Source organism: Dipodomys spectabilis, unplaced genomic scaffold, assembly GCF_019054845.1.
Source record: "Dipodomys spectabilis isolate Male_0828 unplaced genomic scaffold, ASM1905484v1 ptg000197l, whole genome shotgun sequence".
NCBI classification, from domain to species: Eukaryota; Metazoa; Chordata; class Mammalia; order Rodentia; family Heteromyidae; genus Dipodomys; species Dipodomys spectabilis.
In genome coordinates, this window is record NW_024870874.1 from 14,976,750 (window position 1) to 14,989,096 (window position 12,347).

Consider the following 12,347-nt stretch of genomic DNA (forward strand, 5'->3'; position numbering starts at 1 on the left):
CGACATGTCTAAGAGAAATTTTTTGGCTATGTCTGGAATAGATGTGAATAGAGTTTACTTATTTCCACTTTAAACAACCTGCTCCAGCTTCTTCCTCTTGACAAGCTGGAACCCAGCTGCTGGGGTGCAGAAAAGCAACATAACAAAGGCTTCTTTCCTTTTCATCTACATACAGTGGGTGGGTTTGGTTTCTACAGGCCCAAAGGACCCTCTGTTGAAAATGTTTTGAATGTGTTTCTGCTTGATTTGTTTAACTCCCTGGGCCTATTGAGCCTCATCTTTTCTCCACTTCATCACCTGAGGGTCTCCAGAATACAAAGAGTAAAGTGACAGCTGAGAAGAGCCATGCCTTTCTAGACAAAAGCCTTTCCCCTAGCTTCTGCTGCCCGAGTATTGCCTGATCTTGTTCCAGCCCTACCCCACTGCACCCCAGCTCTGCTTTGAGGTATGGAACAGACTGAACACTTGCCCTTGTATTACTCTTGTTTCTGCAGCAATGCTTTATCTGTGGGTTTGTGGCAAAATAGTTCAACAGAATCATTTATTTTTCTCTCTGGCAATTCTGCTCTTGCTTAGTTTGCAGATATAAAATGAAAAGTGTTTTTGGCTATTGATGTTGTGGAAAACATGGGTTATATTTCATTCCATTTACTCTAGCTCTCTTTCTCTCTCTCCCTTTGGGGTTAATCCCAGGTTTTTTGGCTCCTATGGTTCTTTTTGTATAACAAGTCCACACCTCCAGCCACCTGGCTCTGAAGTACAGAGAATGAGGCAGCTCTGGTTATTTTCTCAACCAGGTGACATTTGGGTAGGACCTTCAACTGGCCCTTTCTTTCAAGATATGGGCGAATGCTCACTGATAACCAGCTCAAGCCTCACCCATTCCCCCTCCCGTCCCTGCCAATACTACCCACCCTACCTCACAATTCACCTCACGTGAATTGTTGAGACTTGGTGAGACTTGGGGGCTCAAAGAGAATGCTTTCTGATTTGTGCCTGCTGAGAACCAACATGTAAGCTACTTCCTTTCTTCTAGGCTTTGGTGATCTTTAATCCATATCAGAAACATGAATAGCCACCCAGCTTTACCCATTAAAAAAAGTGTACCTTCTGTGGAGGCAGTGGTGTGACCTCTTCTCCCTAAGGCATCCATCCGATGTGTGCAGTTGTGTAGATGCTCTGCTTCCGCTTCCCCAGGCCAAGCTTCTGGTCCTTTCACTTGTCTATTCATGGTTATGGTAGCATATTCCTAGCTCTGCATTAGTGCAGCAAGAGGGACCACCAGCTGTTTAGACACATAGACAAAGCCTTCTCTCCTGAATTGTCATTTTCTTTTCCTGTCTCTGTAGCCTAGTTCAACTTTTTGCTTCATAATTACAGTTGCAGTATGAATTACTTTGAAATATTTATGTCTTACCCAGATATCAAAATGCAACATATTTCATGGTCTGTCAGAAACGACCACTGTTGGTGATAAATATATCTTCAAAATGAGTGATTGAATCAAAGAAAGAAAAGGCAGGCAGAGTGAGTTAGTAAGCACTTCTTTTGTATAGACATTGGATACAAACCAGAAAAGGATAGGTTTCTGTCCTCAGGGGTCTTAGAGGCTAGCCACAAGGTCGAGAACACTGAGATTTTTAAGCATGGGAATTGCTAAGAGCAGTAATGCTAATGATGATAAAGAGGATGTTGATAGTAGCCAAGTATAGGGAACCTTTCCATGTGGCAGACATTGTTCTAAATACGTTTTACATAAGTAATCTCTTCCCAAGCAAGTTCACACAGCCAGCTCAAGAAGTAAATAAATTATATCTGTCTTATAAATAGAAAACTGAGACAGTGTTCAGTAATTTGGTCAAGGTCATGAAGCTAATAAGTGATAGATTAGATCTAATTCTGGGTCTCCCTGACTACAGACACCTAATACTTGATCAGTATTCTGCGTTCTTCCCTTCCTTCCCCACCCCACCCCTTCTGTCTCATTCCGAATGAAAACCAGTAGTACTAGTATCCAAAATATAGCCTAAGGACAGAAGGCAAAATGTATTTGAAGGGGAAAATGACACTGAATTAACACTTTGGAATTTGATTTGAAGCGTAATAATAAGGAGAAAATGTCTGAGAGTCACCTGCCCAGTAGCTGGGCTGGCAGTATAACGTAGGTGAAAGAGCCATTCATGGCTCAAGCCAAAAGACTAGAACATTTCACCACAAATTTTCCTTTTTTCTTGACACAGGCATTGAATGTCCCCGAGGAGCCCGAAACCTCCCGGGTTTGGTGCAGGAAGGAGAGCCATTCAGCGAGGAAGCCACGCTTTTCACCAAGGAGCTGGTGCTGCAGCGAGAGGTAGGGCTTCACCGCGTGTCTTCCTGAATGGAAGGGCCCAGGGCCTAGGAGTTTCCTTGGTGTCATTTTCCTGCCATGTCAGAAATCAATCTGTTCCCTTTTCTACTGCTCATGTTCGTGAACATCCTTGAGCCATTCTATGCCTACCTACCCCTTATTTTCTTGAGCCCTACATCACTGACCAACCACCTCTAAGTTGCTTCTCCCCACTGGTGACTTGGAATGTGTGGTGCACACCAGGCCAGGTGAGGCCGGCCAGGATACTAATGCAGAGAGCTTACAGCTTTGCAGTCCTCCTCTTTGGCGAATTAGCCTGAGCTGCCTGCCTCCAGCTGGATTTAGAAGCTTGACTAACCCTGTCAGGGGCCAATTTTCTTTGAACATTTATTTGTATCTTTGAGTAATTGCATTTTCTGTAGCGGGTTTTCTGACTTAATTTAATTGTATTTCTGCTTCTGCCTGTTGGGCTAGCTCTTGCAAGCAGGAGTTAGGCTCTCAGCTGCTGTGGGGCCCTTCTACCTGCTAATTTTGCTCAAGTCATCATCAACAGATCCATCTTCTTTCTAGGAGTATGCCAGCCATTCATCCTGTTAGGTGGGCACAAGAAAAGAACAGCGGGGAAGTGTGCCGGGCTCAGACTTAGATTGAGACCTGCTTTTATCCCTCTTCTACAATCTAATCTATCAGGTTCCTCCAGCCTTTTTCAATGTCAGAATTTACACAGAGCTATAGGATTATGTATTCCTAGACATTTTCTCTCCCATTGGTCTTTCCAGATACTTGAGAGCAGATGTATAGGCTTCTTTAGGATGTTCAGTGATAACAGATACCTGTGTAGAAGCTTCAGCATCTCATTTTGATTTGAACAACCAGAAAATAAATTAGATGTGAGAGGCAGGAGAGAACAGGCCAGCCTGAGGAGCTGATCTTGGGCTCCCCCGGTTTCGAGAGATCCAACTCTTTGACTTCCGACTAAATGATGTTTTTGCTGTTGGTGGCTGCCCCTCTTTGAGATTTCTCTGTCACTACCTTTTCATTTTTGTGAAAGAAATAAATTTGGCAAAACAGATCCTGAATTCTTAATTCAAGAGATTCGTGCTTCATTTCCCAAACGTCATGCACAACAACCTGGGCAGTAATGTATCTGATGTGTAGGCCATGTTAATATTAGTGCCCTATTTAATCACGCCATTAGATTCACATTGCTCTGTTTTGTTTTTGTAATGAGATATATTTACTTGTGTAGTAGAATGCCTTTACATTGGCATTCCTACTTCCCATCTTGTAATTCACACTGTAGCTTGAATTTTTATCAATTAAGGATAGCCCCCACCCTCTGCTACAGAAATGTTTCAAGAATCCACTCTTAGAGCTTGATACTAGTGGCTCATGCCTGTAATCCTAGCTACTCTGGAAGCTGAGATCTAAGATCACAATGTGAAGCCAACTGGAAAGTCCATGAGACTCTTACCTCTAATTAACCACTAAAAAACTGAAAGTGGAGCTGTGGCTCAAGTGGTAGAGTGCCAGCCTTAAGCATAGAAGCTCAGGAACAGTACCTAGGCCCTGAGTTCAAGCCTTGTTCCTTCTCCCCTCCCCCCCAAAAGAAACAGAATCTACTCTGATTACTGTCTACCAGGCCACATTGCAGATTTTGAAAAGGCCCAGAGATTAGGTGGAAGGGGAAAATCTTGTAGAATTCCCCTCTGACTTTCATTAGTGCATTGAAGTGTATGACCTTCTGAGGGAAGCAGCAGCAGATCCTTTGTTTGTTTCTTGTGCTTTGGATAGGGGGGGAAACCCCTTATTGGATTGCCAGAGACACCTGCTGGCACAGTCTCATTTATCATCACTTACTTCTATGTCAGCTTCTCACCAGAGTGATCTCTCTATTGTTTCACATCTCCTCAAGTTCCTTCTTTATTTTTTAATTCTTGATTTTCTCAGCCACTTTTCTTCCTAGTTATATACCCAGCTCACTGGTGATATTCAAAGTACAAGGAGTTCAGCAAAAATACTGACTACTAAAAGGAATGAATTCACCTAGGCCAAGAGTTCAGTCAGGCCCCACAACCAACCAAAAAAAAAAAAAAAGAAGAAGAAGAAGAAAGGAATGAGTGGCCGAGCACTCTTTACTGTCTTATGCTTCTTGTGATTTTCCCATGGTCTGTTTATCTGTTAATGTTTCCTGGTTAAAGAGTCAAAGTTTTTCTCCACCTTTGATGCCCCTGCCATATGAGTTTACAGATCTTTAGTCTCATCCAAAATTGGTATTTATTTATCTTGATTATAGTAGCCAAGTCTTTCATAGCCCTATGTTGAAGGTCTCTCAATAAAGAACCTTTCTGCATTTTCCTAACTGCTTTTATGATTATTTGGGCAGGCTGTTTTGAAAGATTATTATCCAGAGGAAATCAGAGTAATACCTAGACTACAAATAATTAAAGATGTTGACTGAAAGAACCAGTTTCAGCCAACTTTCTTGAGCACTTCCATCATAGGATGTACAAAAACTGTTTTCTGAATGGTTGAAGGAATGAAGAAAAGGTTTTGTTTTGTATGAGTACCATTTATTTACTTTTTCCTGTGTGGTACCTTTACCTGTTTCATAAGTTGTCTTGTCGCACAGTGTTTTTTTTTACCCTTCCACTCTCCCCCTAAAGATCTAGCAAAGGAGAGAATCCATGCATCATTGCCCCTGGAAACAGAGTTCCTTCCTATGGACTCCAGAAAGAAAAAACGGGCCATGGTACGGAGGCCAGAGGGTGAGCCCGCAGCCTCCACTGTGACATATTGCTCTTCACTCTCTTGGGTCAAGCTATTTCTGGATGGCTGAAATTGAACTGATTGTTTGTGCCTTGTCCTATTCTCTTGATAACCAAACGTCACCAGGTATATTGAAAATGTGACTATCCTTGGCTCTGCCCCATCCTTTCATGTAATTTTTTAAACATTTGTCCATATTATTTCATCTGAAACCCAAATTTCTTTGCCCTCTGCATGCTCTCCGCAGTTACTGCACGTAGGCATTATTAAAGGAAAAGAGAAGCACACAGATTTTATATTTTAGAGCACTTATTCAGCCCTCTGTATGATACCATAGCTGCATAGTCTTCCAATTCACTACCATGTATGAAAGCATAAACTGACTGGAGAAGAATCAAGATTGTGGAAAGGACTATGTAGTGGGTCACTGCCACAAGGCCAGACTTCTGCCAAGGAGGTAACAAGAAGTTAGCTTGCAGGGTACTAGGCAGTGAAAGATGGCACCGTGTTTAATGAAGTATATTGTCCTGTTTAAGAGTTGGCTAAGCAGGAATCCTTCCCTGTTTCTCTGTTTTGAATCAAAAATTATAGTCTTTTTTTTTTGGGGGGGGGGGTCCAGTGGTGGGACCTGAACTCTGGGCCTGGGCGCTGTCCCTCAGCTCTTCAGCTCAAGGCTAGCACTCTACCATTTGAGCCACAGTGCCACTTCCGGCTTTTTTCTTATGTGGTGCTGAGGAATCGAACCCAGGGCCTCGAGCATGCAAAGCAAGTGCTCTACCACTGAGCCACCTTCCCAGCCCCAAAAATTATAGTCTTTTTATACCCATTCCTCACATCTATGAAGTTCAGCCAAGGCCTAAGTTTCCACTTGTCCTCCTTTGACTCAAGTCCTGATCATCACACTTTCCTTACATGTGTGCTTTGATGGCACTACTTAGTCTAGAGCCACTGTCGTTTCCAGCCACCTCCCAGCCAGAGTGTCTTTCCCCCATTTCATTGTTCCACTTATTTTTTTCCATCTATAAGGTGCTTCTTCCAAGTCATTGGTTCCTGTTGGCTTTGGCTCTTCTCCCTGAGTCAGGAAGAAGTCTGGTCAGGGCTGTGATCTAGTATGCATATGATATGGCTACCCTTAGAGCTGAAAGAACCAGAAGTTATACACGTAATTTTCTTCGTGATCCTGGAGCCTAGAGCAGCCAAGGACCTCTTAGAGGACTTACCTCTTACTCAAAGGACACCCAAAGAGTTCACATCTCTTCCAGCCTGGCCCAGTTGGGTGGCAGGAATGAGCAATTCTAGCCCCACTGCCAGTCTTCACAAAATTTTGCTGAAAAACTGTCATACTATTCTTTATGTATTGTCTTTATGGGAGTGATCACACTAACACTTAATGCAACTAGGTTTAATAATTGTGTCTAAAGTTACATGGTCTTCAAAACATATTTAATCAAGTTTGCTAGTGTTCCCCATAGAGTAGAGTGTGATGAACTGTGTTTGTGATCACCCAGAAAGAGTGGGTTGGCTGTCTTGTCCCCATCCTTGAATCTGGGCTGCATCTGAACCATATAACTGGAAATGATTATATATTGATCTGCTATAGTGATGACTGAGCTGTTTACTGTGTCCCATTGGAGAGCATATGCTTGGTGATACCTCCTCACCCCCATACAGATGTCTATTTAAGGCAATCCCCTGTTACACTGCCAGGGACAGGAAGATCTGGAGTAATTTCCCAGATGGGGAGTTGTGCTCATTGCTATCATCTTTCCAGTAGTGATGAGCGATAGCTTTAGCTAATGGGTAGATAACTAGCTTAAAAGTGCAAACTCCTAGGTTTTCACACTCCAGTTACCCTGTGGCCCTGGGTGTGTGATTCTTTCCTGCCTTGGTATTTCTGTCTAAAAGACTGAGCTGGCAATGCAACCATCATCTTCCTTCTGAGGCCTGTGTGAATACAACAGGTGAATGTCTTGACACTGCCTTCCAGAAGGCTAGCTAGTCAATATCTACTTACCCACATATCCCTGCCTGCCATTGCTCTAATTGTAGCAATATTGGGGAAACCTGAACTTTAAAAAATAAAAATTTTAAAAATTTAAAAAAAGGTCCTTAAGGTATTATCAGAAGAGATCAGACCAGTGTCACACCTTTTTTGTTAGAGATAGGGTCACATTATGTTGTCCAGGCTGAATTGGAACTTTGATCCTCCTGCCTCCATTCCCAAGTGTCAAAGTCAAATTGTAACTCATTTCAGCTCCAAACTTTAAAAGGTATGGTTTGCAGCAGACGAGAGAGAATCTCCAGGAGTTCATGATCACTTCCAAGCCCTTCCTCGCCACCCCTTTTGTCCTCTGTCAGACAGTCCAGATTCTTGCTGCTGCCTGGAAAAATAAGTCCTCATGCTGGACAGCCCAGCTGAAAACTCGGCTGCTGCCCTGACCTATTTCCCCTCTTACTGCTAGCATCAAAAGGGAGGATGTCCCCCGGGGAGCCCATTCTGTGAGCCATAGTAGCACTGGCACAGCCTGGTTTTCCTGTCACCCTTCCCTGCATTTTTAAAAAGCAAATGCACATAAAAGTATTATAAGCAATTGTTGCCATTTGAGAAAATGTCTGCATTTCAGGGAATGTGCACACATATACACACACAAACCACTTATTTATTCAAGGTTCAGTGTCTGGGAAAATAAGCTTAGCATAAAAGAAAAAGCAAGTCCATCTCTTAGATTGTAGTTGTACTGTATTCTGTCTGAAAGTTCAAGGTTGAAAGTTGATCTAAACCTGTGTCTTTCACATTGATACCCTCTAACTTTTCCCCACAATGTCCCTCAAGCTCCCAGCTTCCTATTCTACCTGCTTATGTGGCCCATTCCCCTCCAGGGAACATCATGGAAGGAAGAAAAACACAGTACTAGCTCTGGATCATAGGAAGATAGTTCAATCCTGGAAAGTCCAAATGGTCCGGGACATCTGGCCTAGATAATGCCACTAAAACCGGCTCAATGAGCCACTAATTATTACCTGCTGGTAAAGTAAGCCAGTCATGTGCCACCTACTTGCCCCAAACACTTATTCAAGATTATCTCAGCCACCATCTATGAGAAAGGGAATACACAGTTCCCTTCTCCCACAAGATCTTAAACACTGGTTCGGGGCTAAGGCTTTTCTTATCTCCCCATCCACCCTCATTAACAGCTCATCCATGGCCTTCAAGTTCAGTGTGTTCTGGGCCAAGGCTATTTTCTTCAAAACAGGACTCAGGTAAAAATCACCTGCCTTTCTAGTGATGAAAACTTAACTTTATAGTTCAAGAAACTCAGTGCAACTACCTTTCTTCACAGCTGGTTATAAAACAATTACTAATATTCAAATATTTACATTCCTATTTAAGTCCTTTTTCTGCCCCAGATTTTGCCAATTTTGCTATCAGAAGGTGCTTTTTTTGAGCTATGTAGCATTATTTTTCAATGGCATTATATCTGAGACTACGGACTTTCCCAAAGGTACAACATGGGTGGATTTTCTCCCATGAAGCCTTTCTGTTCTGATTCTGAGTGCTTGCAAGACTTCAGGGAAACCTGCAGGATGTGGAATGGCCCTACCTCACCAAGTGTCTACTCTGAATTTGTACAGTTCCTGAAGCCGGATCATCTGTTGGTCTTATTTTTCAGAGTCTTACTTTTTATATAATGATTGCTTCATATACTTTTGAAAATAGATGTCCATGTTCCTTTTCCTAACCTCCCTAAGGAGACAGATCTGAGTATATTTATACATTTGTTTAAAAGCCGTGACTCCACTGCCTCTGAGATAAAATCTTATGTCCTTATTTTACACGTATTCCTAGTTACTTCCCCACCTTGGTGTCTCACCACCAGTCACTTCATAAATTTCATCCTGTTAGAATGGACCGTTATACTTGAAGTTTCCCATAGATCGATAGCTAAGATATACATAGGTATTTGCTTAATCAAGGTTCCCAGTAACTCCCAGTCCTGGGGTTTGAACTTGAGGCCTGGGCTTTCCCTTAGCCTTTTTGCTCAAGGCTGGTATTCTGCCACTTAAGCCACAGTTCTACTTAAAGATTTTTGGTGGTTAATTGGAGGTAAGAGTAACATGGATTTTCTGCCCTGGCTGGCTTCAAACCACAATCCTTAGATTTCAGTAGTGAGGGTTACAATTATGAACCACTGGCACCCAGCTTCTGTTGGCATTCATGTTTCTTCAGGTAAGTTTTTGCAAGCTCACTCTTTCTCTCTCTCTCTCTCTCTCTTAACCTTGTATGTTGCCATCTTCTGCTAAAACTGTTAGGTGAAGGGATTTTTTTTTTTTTTATCTTCAGGCCCACAACTAGTCCACAGATAGATTGTAAGATTTCTGTGAATATCAAAGTATTATCTGCACATTTGTAGACCATAAATGAAAATAGCATCACAACAAGAAGTAAGGTAAAAATTTTAATTGAGAGGTGCTGTCACATTGCCCATTTCTTCCTCTTCTCCTAGTTGTTGTATTTCCCCTGTCAGCTTTCAAACTCCTAAGGTAGCTTAGTCTCCAGTCACCAGTGGGCCAACTCAAGCAAGCTCAGCGCATGTACTGGCTCCAGTGGGATTCCTTTCTGCAAAGCTGCTGGCTCAGCTCAGCTGTTTCCCTCTTCAGCTTAGAACTTTCACAGCCAGTCAAGCATAGAATTGCATCCATTCTTCTGAAATAGCTGCTGAGCCTAATTTGTCATTGGCTTGGCCAAGATTCCGTTACCTGTAATCATGTCATAAAGACTGACTGGTGTAAGTTTGATAGGCCTCACTGCCCTCCAAAGGCTGCTTTTCACACCCCAGGCTGCTGTTGGAATTAGAGATAGGACACGCCCATAAAAAAAAAAATACCTCCTTGAGACGCGTAAGGTCTCAAGGATGGGATTCTAACCCTGGGAAGAAAATCCTTTTTAGCAAAAGAATTGTTTGCCTTTCCCTCCGAATTGGACCCTACTGTTTGTAAATTTTTCTTTGAGAAACTTTTATGTTCCTCTACCAGGTCATTTTGTCTGTCTTGCTGCTATTCCTATCCAAAAAATGAAGTAAGAAACATTTGGACCTGACTATTGTACCTTCTTTCCCCAAGTAGAATCAGCAGAACCCTTGGCAATGCCAAGACAATCTTGGCACTTACTCTTCCTCTCCATCTTTAATTCTGACCCATATAACTCCAGAGTAAAGATGGAAAAGCTCAAACATTTTTTTCCTCCTGCATCTTTTTACTGGGATGGTCTGCTTATTTGAATCTCATCTAAAGTAAGGCCTATGGGTGAAGAGGCTGGGCAGAGATTGAGTGCATATACTGTTTGACTTTTAAGATTATTACAAAGAAAAAAACATGAAAATCCTTTAGACAGCCTTGCCCAGCTGAACCCTGCCGCTAATGGTGTTTGATTTTTTTTTTTTCTCCCGTCTGATGTGAAATGATGTTCCTTACGAGCCATCTCCATGGAAGACAGAGAAGCCCCACAATGCTTAGCTTCCTGGTCTACCAGGAGCTGTGTAGGGCTTATGACCCAGAACAAATAGAGAAATGTTACCAAGGGAAAAGACTGCTGGACTCCCTCAGAGGTAGGTAAGGTTTATGCTAGGAGAGCTAGTTGCCATTTATTTTAATATAGGTGTATTAGATGTTCCTGAAACAGCAATTTTGGTTTCTCTTTCCTCTTCAATCATCCTGAATATTCACTGCTTCCGGAGTTTTGGTGAGGATTCTCTTAAAAGGTAGGCAGAGGCATCTAATATTCTTAATATAATAATAAAGTGCTGAAGGAAAGCAGCTTGAAATTTTCATTTCTCAGGTGAAATGCCTTGTTATGAAGTCCATACCCTTCCTTCTGAAAGCCTAGTTTGGAAAGTAGATCTCTATTTCATTTAATATCTCCTATCAAGCCTCTGCAACTATAGATGACTTCATATAGGCCTGCCCACTACCTGATTTTAGCTTCAGGACCCAAACATGTTAGCCAACACCCACATAAACTTCAGTATGAGTTGAACATGCTGACATGTTTGTAATATCTTCAGTCCTGGCACCTCCTTGCTCTGTTTGTCCCAAACATCCTAAGCTGCACCCACTGAATTTTCCCTTTGGTGTTACATAATTCAAGTGATACCTTTTAGAACATCGCTCATAGTATATATGAGAGCAAGGCTGCCTGAGCCACCAGCAAAGAATAAGCAGGTTGAAGATTGTGTTTGCTCTCCAGGTAATGCTAACATTCCCATGTTCCATGTGTGACTCCAGGAGAGATGTGCCTCATGAATGAGCTGACGTTAATTCTGCCCTGTTCTTGCCATTAGCATGCCTACTCCCTATGTCTGTTGCTTTGGTTTTCCAAACCTGGCTCTATTGATGAACTTCCCACTTGCTACTCCACCCGTGACAGTTTCTGGTCAGCTAAGCTTAAATGGATTTTGAAAATGAAAGTGACCAATGGCCTGTTATGAAATGCTTTGGTGCATGAAATAAGATTATGAGCAAGGTGGAGAATTAACAGCAGAAATACCCTTACCTGGCCCAAAAAAAAACATGTGTCTCATAGTCAGAAAGGAATAGCTCATTTTTAGGCTTATCTTCAGAACCTTTAAGAGCATCATTCCTCCTTGATCTCATAATAAACCTCTTAGTAACATGTGAAGAGTCAGACCTGGCTTCACATTCCAACCTTGCCATTTCTTGTGTGTTCTTAGATTCATGACCTACTTGGTAAATATTAAGCACTTGGTGAAAAGCAGCTTGCATCCATTTTCATTATCAATAGAAATTTTCTAATGGCTTTGCTAAGTAGGAATCAAAGTTTAATGGAGAAAAAACACCATACCCAGAGTAGGATGGTAGGCTAGATACATAGGTAGTATGTATGCTGTGAATAATATTCATACTGGAATTAACAAAAAGCAGTACTTAGACTTCTTTCTGTAGCACCCTTCTCTCCCCAAGCCTATTTGAGCCAAAGATGACAAATGCAAATATTCTCCCATTCTTACTCTTCATTCTATCTTGTACCTGTAGCTGACACTCCCAGTCGGTCTTAGCATTATTGTGCTGGCTTGGGATGCAGATCTCTCTTAGGGCTCCTCAAAACTACTACCAATTGAATAGATTTGGCATTTGGTTAGGAACCAATTTGCTTAGAAACCTTGTTTTAAGTTCTCAAAAGAGTATTTCTTTAAATATCTTTGATGTCGGTCAG

The 12,347-nt window shown here is 42.1% G+C and overlaps 1 protein-coding gene across 1 annotated transcript in view; it reads left to right on the plus strand.

Annotated features, from left to right (window-relative positions):
- The window catches only part of Snd1 (staphylococcal nuclease and tudor domain containing 1), a 446,694-nt gene that overhangs the window by 344,538 nt on the left and 89,809 nt on the right, over positions 1-12,347 (plus strand). Inside the window, exon 16 of the mRNA XM_042695875.1 lies at positions 2,241-2,350. Within this exon, the coding sequence (XP_042551809.1) occupies positions 2,241-2,350 (110 nt within the window). The remainder of the gene's footprint in view (positions 1-2,240; positions 2,351-12,347) is intronic.